At 39.5% G+C, this 17,500-nt stretch overlaps 2 protein-coding genes across 7 annotated transcripts in view; both read right to left on the reverse strand.

Annotated features, from left to right (window-relative positions):
* Nucleotides 1–1,021: 1,021 nt before the first annotated feature.
* On the reverse strand, nt 1,022–4,037 carry LOC148730899 (putative skeletal organic matrix protein 5). Its single transcript, XM_088760586.1, has 4 exons — nt 3,806–4,037; nt 3,586–3,634; nt 2,543–2,675; nt 1,022–1,697 (listed from the first exon to the last, which is right to left on the reverse strand). Exons 1-4 carry the CDS (start codon nt 3,948–3,950, stop codon nt 1,182–1,184), a joined length of 843 nt encoding a protein of 280 aa, XP_088616712.1. The 5' UTR covers nt 3,951–4,037; the 3' UTR covers nt 1,022–1,181.
* Nucleotides 4,038–7,156: 3,119 nt separating this feature from the next.
* The window catches only part of LOC148730900 (uncharacterized), a 26,624-nt gene continuing 16,280 nt past the window's right edge, over nt 7,157–17,500 (reverse strand). For 4 of the 6 annotated variants that reach the window (XM_088760584.1, XM_088760583.1, XM_088760581.1 and 1 more), the window contains 5 exons: nt 16,500–16,541; nt 13,797–13,874; nt 13,463–13,530; nt 10,946–12,357; nt 8,406–8,532 (listed from right to left, as the gene is read on the reverse strand). In XM_088760584.1, coding sequence (XP_088616710.1) covers nt 10,948–12,357; nt 13,463–13,530; nt 13,797–13,874; nt 16,500–16,541 — 1,598 coding nt within the window. In that variant the 3' untranslated portion in view covers nt 8,406–8,532; nt 10,946–10,947. Of the gene's footprint in view, nt 8,533–10,945; nt 12,358–13,118; nt 13,168–13,462; nt 13,531–13,796; nt 13,875–16,499; nt 16,542–17,500 lie in introns of all 6 variants that reach the window. The other 2 variants (XM_088760585.1, XM_088760582.1) reach the window with 2 other exon arrangements.

The raw sequence follows: 17,500 nt of genomic DNA on the forward strand, positions 1-17,500 counted from the left end.
AAAGACGTAACTTTCTACGTAAAATCAGCTTGGTGCTTTTTTGTCGTTCCAAGAAGATGCCTTGATCGATGGCATTATTCGGCGATGCACATTTACCATGATTGACCAATTGTTCATGATTAATTTGTAGTAGAGGAGTGAAAAGAATTTGTCTGAGGGCTTTGAAGTCTCCCAGAGCAACATGAGCGTCAAACTCATCATAACCACCCCTTGAACTTCTTGTATTTACTTTTGACCTAAATTCACAAACCTAACAACTCCTCTGTGGCTCTGTGGGACTATGATCCCAACTGGTGGAAGTGAATTTTCTATAGCTCCCCTTTTATACAAGTTAGTGACGACTGAACCTCTCTCCCTCCCTCCCTTCCCCTCGAAAACCATGTGATTACCAAAATCTCCTAACCCTCCCATCCCCGACGAAAAATGATAACTGGTCCCTAGTTTCACTCGCTCTTACCTTTTTGTGTGAGTCCCGATACCAGGTCGAAACTGACTCACTCGGCAGTCCATTTGTAGTCATTCGAGTCCAAAAAAATGGCAAAGATTGTTCAGAATCCACCAGTCTCCTTTGACTAAATCTCGTCCGCTGACGATTTCACACGACTCGCACGAGGGAGAGCTAGGTTACTTGCCTTAAGCCCTGCGCGACAGTGATTACCTTCCGAAGTTGTTGTTTGGTTTCGTTAAGACGGTTGGTGGAAGAAAAAGTCAGTTGCTAGACTATACCGTCTCATGCGCTAGTTTCAAATTTTTTTCTTTGGGAGGCAGTTGATTTCTAGTTTCGATCTGAGCAAATGTCTTAAAAAACCCAAAATTTGTATTTATTGCCTGATGGGGGGAAAGGGATGTCGGAGGATTTTTAGCATGATTGCATGATGATGATGATTTTCATCCGCCGGACAGAGTGCAGATAAGTTAAAGAGAAAAAACTCATTGGCTGCTTCTGAGAGTAAAGATTTGAAACTTTCATAGGAACGAAGATTTTCGATGGTGCAATTACAACACATCTACCGAGACGTGATTTTGATTCATTGAGCCACTTTTATTTTCCCTTCATTTAGCAGCAAAAGCAAAAAAGCCACATCTAAAATCCTCATCCCTGAAATTAATAAAGCTATTGCTCAATGTTGCATCCAGCGTAGCCCTTCATTTCCTTGAGTAGACCATATAGTTCAGCGTCTTTACTGAACGAAGATAAATCCGAAGGCGCTAATAGTTTGGTCTCCGTTGTCTCCGCCAAACCTGGCTACGTTTCCACACGGAACCTCGGCAAACGGTCCCCATCCCCCAAATCCGATTCTGGAATCAGGGGAATCGCACTCATTTTGTTCGTTGGCGATGATGCCAATTCGCATCTTAGGATTACTTTTTTTGTTCCCCTGCGTATTGAATCCTTCTCGATTGCAGTTTGGCTGGAGGGAGGCAGCGGGACCGACCAATCTCTTCCATGCATCACGACCCAGCGAAGTAGCACGGTATTGACCATCAGCGATGAGAGCATACAGTGAGGCTGCTTTCTGATCCACTCGCAAAAACCTGTTTACGCCATTGACCGTCATGCCGAGACAGATTTTGGTAAAGGACGTGCTCCAGTAAGTTGGTAACAGGGTCTCCAAGTTGTCCAACCCAGTGTTTCCATTTTCAGGAGAGACTGAAGACCTGGAAGACCACGCGCTTGAATCGTAATTGAAGTTGTGCTACGGAAAAAGGCAATTTTCCAGTTAGTGTCGAAAGCAATGCGGGGCTTCACTTTGCTCCATGAATGCTCCCTCCAGCTCGCGCCAAACCCCCAAGCGGTCAGATGCTATTCTAGAGCAATTTTTAAATGGGGGTCCAAATTAATCAGGCCTTCCATTGGTTTTGCTTGCTTATTTCGCTATGTGATTGGTCTAGAAAACTCGTGCTTCTCTCGATCAATCAGATTTAAAACTAATACCGTACACGGCTTCGTTGCCCACGTTTTTCCGCGCTTTGGGAAGTTTGATTGTTTCTACTATTAGCTCTTAATGGCTCTTCAGGATATTTCCTTTCTTCTGGTTGGTAATTTTAATTACTTTGGTTTTGGTTTAACGACACTCAATCGACTGAAAGGTGCCCCAGGGCCAACCAAGACGTAGTCACTCGAACCTTGTTTCTCTTTAGGGAGTTTGCTTTTTTTTTTATTTTTTCTTTGAGTTCTCATTAGCTCTTCAGACTGTTTTCCTTAGGATGATTGTCTCTTGTCAGTTACTTCAAAGACTTAATCGCAATGTGTGCTACAATTAAGAATTACATCCGTTTCAAAGTCTAAAAGGCTTAACCATGAATTGAAGAAAATTTCAAAGGACATCCTTGCTAGAGGATTGATCATATAAAGTACCACAATATTTTTAAGATAGCTTAACGTGACATCTAGAGCAGTAACTCACTCAAGGAGACAATGTGATAGAACAAAATGAATGAGAGAAATGAGAAGGGAGTCAAAGTTTTTATTCGATTAACTTGAAAAACTACGTTCCCTTGAGTAAGTATAGTTATAAAACCGAAAACACGTCTGAAATACCTTTGCACCGTCAATCTTCATGACCAGCGTCCATCCCCCACCACCGCAGTCTCCAAGCTCCCCACTCATGGAACAGTACACAGGCAGATTTTGACTTCCTAGCTTGAGGTTATATGCCTTGTTTGGGCTGGCACTAATAAGAGAGCATCAGTGTGTAGCAAGCATTTAATCATACAACAATCTCGTTCCCAGGGACTTTTAAGGGAAAAGGCCCCAGTCAGTTCTGTCGCTGACCAGTTTTAAACGCGACTAGAATTTAAGACTTACATAAATTTATTTTTGTGATATATCAAAACTTTAATTCATAAACAACAGAACTTGACCCCAAATAAGCCAATGAATTGCCTTGGTTATTTGACGTTTGAAGGTAAAAATGTGTTGCGTTTTTGACGGTTGTCGGTTGACACCGGGGAACTGACGCCTAAAATTGTAATTTTTTTCTTTTGCATTCATTTCTAGTTAGCTATAAAGGACTAAGATAAAGTCTCGGTAGTTATTTTCGTTCACTTCTTGTTATTAACGAAAAAATCAGATTTGAGGTTTCTTTTTCCTGTTTTTGCTGCCGTACGACCATGAGTTCAAAACTACTAACAGCAGTAGAATGTGACGTCAGTGTCGGAGAAATGAAACACTACTCTCATCACATGCAAAGGCCGCACATTCGCGAAAACTTTAAATTCATCGGTCTTTCTTTTGCAAGTAAGAGTGGTTTGAAGCCCTTCCAGTCTGAGCTGAATTATTTTCTTGGCCCTCGCAATGACTAATCACAAGTACCTCAGAACCTTTCGCTCAAAGGAAGAGAGGTGTGGGATTCCCAAGTAACAAAAATTCTTTTGTGTTCAAATTTTGGGAGAATGTTTCCCTGTGATCAAGGAACGAGAAAGTTGAAATATTATTTTTTTCTGCGCCTTTTTCCTTGTATATATCCCCCTTTTTTTCTTTTTTTTTTTTTTTCTCTTGCACAATTTTCTTTTAAAAGGATTTTTAGTACGTGTTTGCTACCCTCCCTCGCCCCGAAAATTTAACGATTGTTCATTACTTACCTGTCCTTGTCGTATATCTCCTTGCAGGAGCTTGCGGGTTCAGTTGGCACTGCGGGAACGAGAACAGCTATTAGGCAATCGACCATAAGGGGATAAATGCAAATATTCCTAACTATATTCAAGAAAGATTTTAATCCAACCGAAATTCAGAACCGTTGGGGCAACGGAGCAGTGTAGCGGGTAATATTAAAACGACAGAAACGATTATTCTAAATCTTACCCGGTTTACAGCAGTCCTGTTTCTTCTTGATCAGGTCCTCAAGATCTGACAACTTGTCCATTATTTGCCTGCAAAACTTCTTTTTCCCGGCATCAGCGCCAATGGTGAGATAAACCAGAAAGATGAGTGCACAAAATCTCGGCATAGCTGCTGTTTTCTCACACTTTCTTGAGTACTTCTTGAGAGCAGCGAGACTCGACGATAAGCGAGGAAGGTATAACAAACGTCAACTTATAAACACACGAATCGCCTCTAAGATTCAGAGAAATTTCTCCCTACCTGAGTGCATACTCCAGCCAACGCTTTGTTGAGAGATTTTTTGCATTCATCAGACTTATTTTAAGAGGCTGTTTGTAGCAATTTTATTCAACCAACAGACCAATAGCAATTCTGTTTAATAGTGATACTCGTGCTTTAGACGAAATTCGAATAACCATCGATACCAACGACAGGAGAGTGAGTGTAATTCATCAAATCTTTCAAAAACTAACGATTTTATTTAAACCAAACGAGGATGGTATTGAGTTTGCGTGATTGAGACCAAAATTACAAATTTGACAGAAAGGCGAGCGTCATTCGCAAAGTTATGAACCCGCACGAGGCGTAATATAAGTGACCCGTGAATTATCTCTTCCATTTCGCGAAAATGCTAAGACTTCCTTGAGACCTCGCACACCGGAAGAGAGATCGATTTGAGTTTTTCCGTTTTAATTTCGGGACGCGTGCGCTGCTGTTTGAGTACATGTGACGTGTGAATTTTTCTAAACAATTCGTGCGTGAGATGGGATCCACCCTCTTTTGCTACTCTCCAACATGAGTACTGGCTTTCGTTGAAAGAAATGTCACTATTTGGTGCGTGGGCAGGGTAACTATGGTTTTAAAATTCAGATGAAGACCACTCGTTCTGTTAAATATACATCACGATCTCGAAATCTGGTCAGTCCTTTCTATGAGTAGTAAAGTTTTCTTTGTACTGCTTTGCTTTCGGTTTCTAAGCCTCGGAGTTTTTTCTTCCCAATGTTTTCATAGTCTCGGATCTGCTCTTAAATCTGAGGGTCTCGCTCAAATATGATAGCGCAACATGGCTCGGAGCTATCTTGGTTTGTTGCGGAAGTCTATCTTCATGTCGCTCCCCTGAGAATGTGCGTGAGGCGCTTGTACATTTCTGCATACAAAGACCCTATACATCAAACACAAGAAAGAACCGTACATACAGTCTTTTGTTTCCCGAAAGTACGAAATAGCATTTCATTGTTTCAGTATTGACCTAAGTTATTCATGGCCAAATCTAGTTACAAATGATTGTTCTCGTTTGAAAAACTTGTGACATAGAAGCTGATATATCGCAACAACCGACACACAAAAGATTTCAAGTAAATATCCTTTCTTTCATTTCATTGTAAGAGCTTATTTTGAAACGAAGGCAACACCAACGGCGAGATAAACCAGACCAATGCCTCATTGTGCAAAACTTCAATTCATTGTTGCAGTTTCTTTGTCTTGACTACCTCCTATTTTTAACGAGACTACATGATGGGAGGCTATTGGAAACGCTAGGAAAAGATGTTCTTTGGGCAGATATTGGTTTGGGACTGCGGCTAGATATAACTCTTATTATATTCTTCTCAGCACTTGAGAGGCCGTATTCTACAAATCCTGTGATCTTATTGGTTCCGAGAGCGGGCAGCATTCTCCCATTTAGCCCGCTGACAGCGGTCGGTATCCGTTGCGTGTTGAGTCACCCAGCAAATCCTTAGGCTCGTAGCAATTTTTAATAAAAATCTATGACCTTGTGCCGCTGGTTTATAAAATATTAGCCTCTTAACTGCCCTTTACATAGAATTTTTCGAGCTTTTAAGGAGATCGAAAAACTAGTGATACCAATTGTAGAAGAATAATAAAATTGAAAGAATCTTTGAAAGATTTGCAATTTCATCACAACCATATGAGAAAAGGCAGCTCAAAATACTTGCCTTAGGTGTTGCGTGCAAAGACTGTTTCTTGCGAATCTATATCGAATACTTTTCTGATCGCGCGCGGTGATTAAAGATTTCATGGAAAAGCGAATGTCACGCAGAAGTCAGAAAAAACTTCGCCCGAAGGCAAAGAAGCCGTAGATACAAACGCTCCGTCCGTGGAATGCATGTGATTACAAACTACTTGTCTAAAGTCTTGCGTGAAAAGACTGTCTCTTGCGAATCTATATCGAATACTGATCTGATCGCGCGCGGTGATTAAAGATAACGTTCCGTCCGTGGAATGCATGTGATTACAAATTTAGATTAAGAACATAATTTCATTTGTTTGGCCGTGGCTTTTCGAAATTGATTAGGGAAAATTTAACGGCTAACAGCAGTAAAAATAGATATTAAAAATAACGAATTATTTAAAAACCTCACTGTAAGAACATTCAGTGCTGTGACTGGTGGATTTTAACAAATGATCATTAATCAATTATAAGTCTTAGATACAGTGAAGTCATGTTTGAACCAAAATGGGACGCCATTACAAACGTAAGACGAACGCGTGCTAGGCAACTACTTAAAAGATCCTACAATAACAAAATTTTCATTTATTTCAAGATTCAAAACAAGAAAGTCAGAAGTCATCGAAACTCGAATGGTTCCCTCATTTGTGCTTTTTACTTCAATGTCAAATAAAAATAATCGTATGGTGAAAGAGAAATCTAGCAATTGAGTGAAGATAAGTTACGTCTGAAAGTGCGTTGAGATCGACTTTTCATACCAGCACAATGGTAACATGGTCAATTTTCAAGGGAAATTTGCAATTTGAAAGCGCAACAGCAAAGTGAGAATGATACACTGTTCAATTGATCTTTCTTCTCTAAAAGCCATATGGTAAAAGTAGGATTTGAAAAGTAGTTTATCCGTAAACGAATAGAACGTAAGCCTTCTTCGACATTTTCAGCCCTTTTCCTTTATTGTTTGACAATCATTTTCTAATTAGGTTTTAAATTTAGCGCCAGTGTCTCAATGAAAGTCCCGGAGGATATGTCGCTGAATTCTGGGCGATGTATCCCACAATTAAAATTTTAGTTCGGGCTTTCTGGCAGAAATAACGTAATCACTCAATAAGATATTTCAATAGGTAAATTGAATGAACTAAGTGATTATTAAATTATATGTTGATCATTGCAAAATGGTACATCTGGACCAACCGAAAAACAAGTGTAAACCCAAATATTAAATTATTCTGGAAATTTGTGAAGGTTAAATATATGACTGAATGATACATTGCTGTTAAAATAATCCACGAGCGAAATTTCAGGTTAGATAGAAATGATTCATTGAGTAATGGAGGCGGGGTTCAATTTGTCAATCACGAATCCTCTTACCAATCCATCATAACCATTATAATTTCCAGAGAAAAACAAGTACATTTATCTGAGAAAATATCTTTAGAAAACACGTTGTCTAGATTAAAAAATTCCTCCATTTTGGAGACTCCTCAGTTTCTGAAAGTAAGTGGTTGTTTCTATGGTTATTGTCATAGATATTGTGATTGGTAGATTTAGCGGAGAGGACTTAGTATGGCTGGCTGATTTAACTGTCCTATTACAGGTTTCTGATTACAAATATATTAAATGAGGGAAAAATAAAGCAGCTAATTCACTAATCATATTAAGGGAAATTGTCATAGTAGGAAATAGTTATTGATACGTGTTATAATGCATTTTTGAACCTACTTATTAGAATAAAAATGTTTAAAGAGAGAAGAGGTTTTAGTCTACTATTAGATTTCCCATTCTCGGAAAATGCGAAATAGGCGTGCGAGTGCGCTTGCTGGGCCGGACGATTTTTTTCCCGACCGGCTCACGCCAGACTTTCGGACTCTACCAACGTCAGCCTTCATTAAAAGGTTTGTGTGATGGAGGCCGTGCAGTTTACGCTAAAAATGCCCTAAGCTATACGTGATTTACATATCGGAGGTAAATAGTCACACACACTATGAAACAACTACTGATTGATGTTTGTATGTTGTACAAATTACTGAACGGGAATATTCTACACCGTTGCTATTGTTATTATGCTTAGCGATCTGTTGAGGACTATTTCCAATTCCACACTTGTCCTAGGGTCATTTACGAGCAGTCTTGGCACGATCCCTCTATTCTAATTATTTGAACTAGTCACATATTCCACCATCAGGCGCTGTCGTGTCTGCCCCCGTTACTGCTGCCGTTCCTTGTTGCTGTTTTGAAGGGAGTATTAAGTTTAAATCACGTTCTGTCTTTTCATCTCTCTCTTCTACACCAACAAATTCCTCAGAAATCCCAACCTCCTTCCAGGACTCCTCCTTCATTGAAAGCAAGGTTATCCCGGCTTCGTCTAATTTTATGAGGCCATCTTTATTTTTTTTTAAAGAGTCTGTTTTATAGCAGGATGAAAATTGGATGATGAATTTTTGGATTTTTGCTTTGTTTTCTTCCTTTTCATAAAATGAGATTAACTTATCTGCACAGTCGCCACAGGGAGAGTAATTGATGGTCAGAATAATTTCAATTCCAAAATGTTCCGCCACTATGTTAACAAATTCGCTATCATCAAGCAGTTTAGCTTCTACATGTTTTTTTCTTGGTGTGGTTTCAAAGCGTTTATTGAAGATGACTTCCTGGTCATTATTTTTGATAGTCGCGATAAGATATGCAACACTTGGCCAAACAGTTCTAGGGATTTTAGTCCTCTTTAAAGTTTCCGAAAATTGTCCTGAAAACATAAGAAAAAAATTAAGATCAAATCTCAAAAACTGTTTATAAATGCCAACATCAGATCATGAAAAGGGCCGCTAGAAAAGCAACAGTCCATTGAGATGGAACAAATTCTTTTGACAAGGTAAACAAGGATGAATATGTTGGGGAAGAAAAAGGGAACCGCAAAGTGCTTTGTTAATGAGGAAGCAGACTTTTGTTTAAATCCTGACATTTTCTACCTTTATCTTTTTAATTCTGCCTCCTGGAAACTATCTGGGGGCTACTATATCAACTGAGCTAGGAAGCTCAGCATGTTAAGAATGGGAAAATTTAGAGGGTTCCTCTATTTAGTTGTGAACAGATTGCTCTATGGTTATGAAGAGCCCATTAAATTTTACCATCCCTCCCATCAGAAGATCTCGTAGTTTATTTGTTAGAACCACCCTACAAGTTTCTTTGGAGCAAGAGTTCGAATACTGTCGAATCGAAGCGACGTTAAATTTTTCTAGGCTTCTTTGCAACTCACCTGCAAGGATTATAGCTTTAACTGTCAAGCCCCGTTCAAACAGTCATGGTGATCGATGATATCGATAGCTTCAACTCTCATTCACTATTACTGACTATCATGTTTGCCTTCAAAAGGTTGATGATAGTTAACGCGATGAGATCGCGTAATTGTAAACAAATATGGCGCGCTCTAAGGTCAGAAATTTCGGTGGCATTTAAAATTTTAGTGAAGAAGTTGCAAGTTGCAGATGATGAGAATGAACTACGAGACATTCTGCGAGATTTTCACGGCCATTTTAGTCATTTTTCTTTGTGCCATTTTGGTTTTAGCCCGTTTTTAGCAAAACCGCGCTCGTGCGAACGGCGAAACCTATTACCAACTATCATGTCGAATTTGCACATGTCCCAAACTGCATGATAGTCGGTGATAGTACATGACAGTTCGTGTTCAAACGCACGTGATAGTTGAGATTATCAATAACTATTATGGCCGTCTAAACGAGGCTTTACCCATCCGCAAGCAAAAATATGATTTAGTGGCCGGCGCATTTTTTCACTGTCATTGCAATTATAGGCGAGAATTAATTTAACGCCCCTTCGTTTTTCCCACAGAACTCATTATAGTAGACCGACTTCTCGAGATAAATCGCATATATGAATGAAATCTCGCATTCCGATTGGTTGACGAAACGAAGTATTTTGCGTGGAATCTGCGAATTGAAAACGAGGCTATCTGATAGTGTTTGCCACTTGCCGTTAATTGTGGAAAACCCTTTCGAGTCTCTTTAACGCGGAATTCACAAGTCAGCTTATGGATTTTCCTTGAATCGCATAGTTAGATAGAAATAAGAAAAAAAGAAAACAGCAGTAATATCGCACAATGCAATAAAAATAGAAGAAAAAAGAAACAAAACTGCAATAATATCGTTTGCTTTTATCCTGAGCGCTCACCCAGCTTCCGGCCATGTATGGCGAAAGACAAAGCTTTCCATAAAAAGTCTGGATGGTGTCTTTTCGTCCCTCCAAGAAGATGGCTTGCTATCTGATAGTGTTTCGCTTCGCTTGTTCGCGCTCAGGATAAAAGCAAACGATATTATTGCTGTTTTCTTTCTTTTTTATTCTAAAATTATTGCATTGTTCGATATTACTGCTGTTTTCTTTTTTTCTTATTCTAACTATGCGATTCAAGGAAAATCCATAAGCTGACTTGTGAATTCCGCGTTAAAGAGACTCGAAAGGGTTTTCCACAATTAACGGCAGGTGGCAAATGATAAAAGATATTAGGACTGACAAACTTATTATCAGGATAATGTTTTGACAAATGTATAGAGCTATTTAAGGACAAATTTAAGGGTGATCGCCAGGCTTCATCTGTTGCTATGGTAACAGTAGCGGTGTTAAGGACGCTCTAAAATTCAGTTTTTGAAAGATATCTCAAAAACCAAGAAGGTAGCCTATTTCTTTTTCAAATTTCTTAAACATCATCGCATTCTCTATCCATACACGTGATCAAAATAAAACTATTTAGTAGAACTTGAGTTGTTTAGGAAAATGCTGTTACTAAATGTAAAAAAAATTTCGCTTGATAGTTTTTCTTGGATCTTTTCACAATTGCGAAATGATGCGTACAAAAAATTGCGAAATAATTTGTACAAAAAAAAAAAGGTAAGTCACCGAGCTAGTTTTCGAATATTAGCTTATCAACTTAGCAAGCTTTATTTCCGCATTTATTTCACTGACTCAACGGCTCATCTCAGCAAGGATCGACGAGTCCGCGTCCGCGCGATCAATCGATGCCCCGTGTAGCGAATTCGAAGAAGAGGCTTAAGGTATTCGTTCCGGAAGTTGATTTGCATTGTTTTGTGATCTTATACATTCCTGATAAAAAAAAAAATTCATCATTTGAGGCTCAGACTGCTTACCGCTACGACTGTTGAAAATGTGAGAGTATTTCGGAGAGAATTCTCTTGTTGGAAGTTACTCTTGCGGAGTTCGATTTATGGCGATAAGCAGATTTTGCAGTTGGTGCCAATGCTAGTATTCCATAGAGGCCATTGATGCCGAATTTCTCGTACAGAGATTGTAGCGTATCATAAGACAAGCCGGCATCTGCCAGCTTCCGGACCATATATGGCGAAAGACAAAGCTTTCCATAAAAAGTCTGGATGGTGTCTTTTCGTCCCTCCAAGAAGATGGCTTGATCGAGGGCATCTTTCGGCGATGCACATTTACCATGATTGACCAATTTTTCATGATTAATTTGCAGTGGAGGAGTGAAAAGAATTTGTCTGAGGGCTTTGACGTCTTCCAGAGCAACATGAGCGTCAAACTTAGCAGAAAATAGGGTTTCATATATATCACTCAATTTGTCTGTCTCAGATTTCAGAGTGCTGTTAGGCTGTTTCCGGAGGTCCTTCAGCATGGGTAGACTATCGGCAAAAAGTACTTTCCTTTTGGTTAGATTACACGCAAGGGTCTGGTCTCCATTAAGGAGAAGTCTTGGCGTGTCAAAAACAGAAGCATTGTGACCTATAAGGACCAAGGAATCGACGGATTCTGAAGAGCACACATCTAAAAAATCCACGAACGATTCAAGGCAGGCTTGTAAGGACTTGGCTGGAACTGGCTCTCCAGCTTTGCATAAAATTCCTCGATCCCCAAAAAACCTTACAGTGATATTATGAATAGCAGTTGCATTACTTGATATAGAGTGCTGAGGAAGAATGTATCCGGAGAATGATTCACGTCCATCATCGGTAATCGCTGAGAGTTGGAGAATTTCAGTTCTTTTTGCCATTGAACTTGTTTCAATATCAAACACGATGAATTTGTACCTTTTCAGGGGATTAAAGAGTATTTTTTTTAATGGAGGCCTGACTGCAGAAGGAGTTATTAGTTTTTCATATTGTTTTAGTTCAGTTTCGCAAGTGTTTTTGTTTACTTTCTGCAAGATTTCGTAGTCGTTGGTGCGTTCATTCCCGTTTCCATTTGTTACCGTCGAATGAAATCTGATTAACCGAAGCTGCTTTCTCCTAATTTTGAAGTCTTCAGTGGATTTTCTTTGTTTGTAAGCTGTTGCCATTTGATCTTGAGTTTCTTGGTAGCTTATGCAGTTGGGCCCAGGGTTTATTCCAGCTTTAATTAATGTTTTGCACACGAATTTGTGACCTTCATTGTACCGAGCGACTCCACAAGCTGTTCTTAAATCGCTACTCTCACTTCCTCTATAGCGCTTGATTTTCAGGTTCTTGTAGCTAATGGGTCCATTTAGGGACTCATTTCGCTGTGAGTCCAGGCGGGAGGTTAATTTTGTGGCAACTGTTGGGGAATCTTCCTGTATGTTGTTCAGGAACGTTCGCGGCCATTTTATTTTATTAGGAACTAAACTCAATAAGAAACAGATCTCAACACTAAGAACTATCCATTGAAATCTGCAAAACAAAGTAAGATCTACCGAGCGTCTATGCTAGTGTGGCGTCGATTTCATTCTTCTTTAGCTCTCTAAATAACCCTTTTTCGACCCGTTTCGGCAAGAGTCCTGCCATCCATTCTGCCTTCGAGAAGTAAACTTTCCATTTTTGTTTCCTAAACAATCACTTCCACTGGGAAAGAGTAGAGGTACTCAGCAATACTGAAACGTTCGTGGCGGTCACGTTTGCCTATAATTAGCCCGCGGAGGCGAGTAATTTGCTTGCATGTATCCTAGAATCCATTCTCCGCATGGTTAAAAAAACCCTTTCAAACCTCCCTAAATTGCACTTGGAAACCGATATGGCCCAAATCGCTTCACGATTCGTGCGATGTCGGTTTTCGTGTGCAATTTTACGCGGAATTCTCTCGCTTGTCAGGTGATGAATTTTCCTATACAGTTCACTTGACATATATTTACAATTACGTCGCATGATGGTGAAAATTGTTCTAAATCTCCAACGATTTCACCAATAGTATCTGGGGGTTAGAAAAGGCGAAAACGAACTAACGTGTATGTGTTTCTACTAAAAGCAAAGACTTTTCTGCCATATTTTCACTACCAAATGATGCCAATAAAAGGGTACAAAAGATTTATCACCAAGTTAAGTCAAACTTCTTACTCACTTTCAGCATTTTTCTTCAAGGACAACAGTGTTGCATTATTGTACACCAGCTTCTTAGGATCAAGTGAAATAATATGTTTTTAACAAATTTTCAGTGAGTAGAATTGTTGCAAACAGTGTGCCTGATTCCCAGCCATATCATTAATCCAAAAGTAAGTCTACTTTGATCGAAGAAACAGTCCCACCATACGCTTTCATGATATTAAATTTGGACTACCACTAAAGACAAACTGGACTGCTTTTATTGGATTACTTTTTGCCGAGAATAGGGCAGACCACTGACAGCTTTGCATTCAAAAGTTAATATAAATAATAAATAAATAAATTTAGAATTTAAAAGGATACTTGCAATCCCTTGTCACACCAAGTAATCGTCTCTTTGAACAAGTTTAGCCTATAGCAAGCCTTTGCTCCTGAAAAACAAAAATAGAATTAAAGGATTGCGAGAGTGATGAAATTTACCTCCTCTTATCATTTTCTTTCTTTTCTTCAGAGGAGGAACTAATGTGGTCTGCAAGCCATCCAAAAACGTTAAGATGCTGTTACTTTTCCTCTTCCAGTCGAGTTTTCCTCTGACTACGACCGAAGAGATAAAAATTTAAGAACTTGAGCTCAGGGTCTCATATTTGCAGTATGGTTGACAAATGCATTTTGCGAGAACGTTTGAACTTGACTTTACCTGTTTCTATGGCTTTGAAACAGGTTGGTTTCAACTCGTGAGCAGCTTTGGAGTCCTTTAGTGATTCTATGTAGTTTCCTGATATAGCAAAATAATATAATAATGATAATAGTAATAATAATAATAATAATAATGATAATGATAATTAAGACTTTATTTAAGTGTCAAACCATGTAGCTTGGGAGAAACCCCTGGTAACAAGGCGACACAAACTAATACAAAATACAAAGCTTAGAGGACTAAAATGTCTGCACTAAAACATGAATAATACAAATACAGTCTAGAATGTTTTAAAGATAAAACTGAACAATAGAAGTAACTATTGATAACTGACCTAAGGTAAAAAAAAGCTATTAATTTTACTAATAGGATATAAGAGTGTCAGGTTGAGAAAGGGATTCGACCCTCGCAGCCGGCTTCTATCAGATTAGTTATATCTTTGCCACGAATGCGTCTCTTAAACACATTAAGTGTTTTAGCTGAGCAGTCATCCATAGACAGTTTTCCCCATAATGTCGGTCCCAAATATCGTAGTGAGTGCCTACCGTACGTAATGGAGTTGTAACTAGGAGTGGAAAAATCAGATTTTCTCGAATTTTACCAGGAGTAATGTCCATTAAAAATATCGCAAATACTACTTGGGTGAAGTCTATCTTTAACTATACAAATGTCCTGGAAACGTCTGTCCACCAAGGTTGGCAGCTTGGCCCTTTCCAGTAGCTGAGAATAACCACCTTGCTTTTCATTGTACACTGCCCTCAAACCTCTTTCTTGTAGTCGCTCAAGTTTGCGTGAGTCAGTAGCTCAGCAAAAGTGCCACACTAGGTGGCAGTATGTAAGGTAAGGTAAGGTAACACACCTGTCTAATATAGTTAGAGTTTAGCCTTAATCGGGATTAGCTTCTTACGTCGCACGAGGAAAGCAATTATTTGACTGGCCTTCGTGCACGCTGAGTTTACATGTTCAGAAAAAGTTTTATCTGGAATCTATTGATATCCCTGAAAGTTTGAGAGTTTCCGCGGTCTTAATTTCCTGAGTATTTATGCAGATCTCTGCATTTGTGCTCTCAGAGCCAGTCCCCCTCTTTCTGTAACCGATCTTCAACGTCTGGTATTTCTTAAGGTTCCCAGCCACTAACTTGGACTGCTACCACTTAGTAGTCTGATCCACACTCGCAGTTAGGTTTGATGTGACCTCCCCCTGATCATGACCGCTGTGGCACATCTGATGGTCATCCGCATGCATCGATATATCGGTCGATACGCAGAAAGAGAGGTCGTTCTGAAAAATATTCCACAGCGAAGGCCCTAGGGCGGAACCCAGGGGACAGCCTCTATCTACCAGCCTGTACGAACTGACTTCATCTCCCGTTTTGACAGGGCTGTATCTGTTATAAAGGTAACTGTTCAGGAGTTATATCAGTTCCTCCTGGAAACCATATGCTCTAAGCTTACTCAACAACAATGGCAGATGCAGTGGGTCTAAGGCTTTTGACATGTCTGTGGATAGAATGTTGACAGCGACTTTGTTGTCCCTTGCCTTTCTTAATTCCTCTTTCAGATTGATTAGTGTAAGTTTGCAGCTGTGAAGTCTACGATATGCGTTAGAAATTTGCATACATGCGGGAGTCGAAACCAGAGGATATTTGCGAGCCCAAAAGTTTTTCTAGGATTTTGTTCACACAATGCGAGGATAGTAATTAGTCAATAGTTCTCCTTGGAGAGCTTATCGTCTTTTTTAAACACAGCGATCCAATCACCTCTCTTCCATTCGCTTGGCTACTTACTGTTTCCTATACATGAGCTGAAAGGAGTAGTTGGTGGTTCAGACAACTCCTCAGCTCCGATTTTCAAAACTTTAAGTGGAATGTCGTGGCTTTCTAATGTTAAACGATCTAAGTACAGTGAGAGCTTGTCCTTGCGTGACAAGACTGATACTAATGATCTACTTCCCATTATCGTTCTCCTGCTAAATTTTTAAGACACTTGAGTGATCTTTAAAATCATCCATTGCTTTGCACTCAACCACGTTATTTACAAATCCGTCCGTTAACATTATGTGAGCGTGTTAAGTCTTTATAAAAGCGCTGAGTTTTTCGAATTTATTCTGGACACTATTAATGTTCAGGTGGGCTGGATAAAAGATTCTTACTGTGATGTTTCCTAAAAAGTCCCCACGGGGCATTATCAGAAATGATATCTTAATCTTCAAGCTACCGCTCGCAACATTTTCTTGTATAAATTTCTCTCGATCTTTTTCCAGTAAATTTATTTCCTCGAGCTCTTCTTACGAAACTTCTGCCAAGAAAACAGACACTCAGTGGTGGTAGACTACCAGATAGTGTTGAAAAATATGACGAGATATCTGGAAACTGTTGGCTTCTGACCAGTTATTGCAGCTACCACACAAGATGGCGTCCTGGTTGTTCCTCGTAGCCTCTGAACATTCGCCGCATGGGTATCTTGGCGAAGTCTTCGTTCTTTTAGGACCAGGATTGGGCGCTATATCCCCACAGTGTTTACTAATTATTCTAGTTAAACATAAGCGCCTGTCAACACAATCGAGCAAGATCGGTGAGGTGCCAACTTAACAAATATCTCAAAGAATATAAAATAAAACATCTCAGCCGTGTATTCTACGGTCTAGTGTGTTGTTACAAACTGAGGCTGCGAGGAAGATTTTGTTAGCGCTGTTTTCATTTACCTTCGGCAGCCCTTTTTTTGCCACCTAACTTTAGGCGATCCCCTGACAAAGCAAGAATAAGCCACTAAATTGTAATGAGATTCATTTAAGGCTTTTTAACAAAGGATAAAGTAATATTTTACATTGAATTCGCCGTTTATCAGTCATTTGTTCATATAAAGTTGAGTAGTTTTAACAGAGGAATAGTCAATGTGTTTTAGTAAATCCGCCATGCGTGACGAGGCGAGAAGTCCTTCGCAGCGCTTAATCTTCAAGGCCGATAAATCTTAGCTAACCTTGTAGATTACATAACAGGCTATTCATTTCCCCAAGATATGGAGAGTGAAGATTAAAATCGATGGTAGGGTTTTCACCTATACCCCACCCCACCCCCTCTATCTACGCCGTAGGCTACGAGGGGAAGGGGGAAGGGGTACCGGTCTGCGAAATAGTGGACAGCTATCGTAACCCTTGAACCCAATAAGTCAACAGTCCGGGCCATGGACAGTTTTGTCCATACCATCTCCTCCGATATGATTGGTCGCGACAAAACCAAAAAAAAAAACTGATGTGGCAGAGAGGATTGTAACGATCATACTTTTTCTTGCTAGTTTTCTCGTGGTGGCTATGTTGGAATGCGAAAGGCCTAGGGACGGTAGAACAGAATTCGATTTTAAGAGAGGCATCAATTACTTATTCATTTCAGTATTACTATATTACAAATCTAATTTTCGACAGACATGTTATATCTTTTCTCGTACTCCTGCTATGTGTTGCACGTACACGTATTTTGTTCGCAATGTTTTGTTATTATATTCTATTCGTTTCCTGTGAGATGTCTAAAAGACACCTCGTGGTTGGTAGCGACTGATGAAATAAAACTTTTACTTCAATCTCATCTGAAATTTCCTCATGAATGTTAAAGGAAATGTCTCATTCTATAAGTAGCTCTCCAAGAATTGCAGAGAACATACTTCGACTAGCTTCTTTAGCCGCCGGTTGTTTGTTTGCTTAATTTGAAG

The sequence above is a fragment of the Stylophora pistillata genome, chromosome 5, assembly GCF_964205215.1.
Source record: "Stylophora pistillata chromosome 5, jaStyPist1.2, whole genome shotgun sequence".
NCBI classification, from domain to species: Eukaryota; Metazoa; Cnidaria; class Anthozoa; order Scleractinia; family Pocilloporidae; genus Stylophora; species Stylophora pistillata.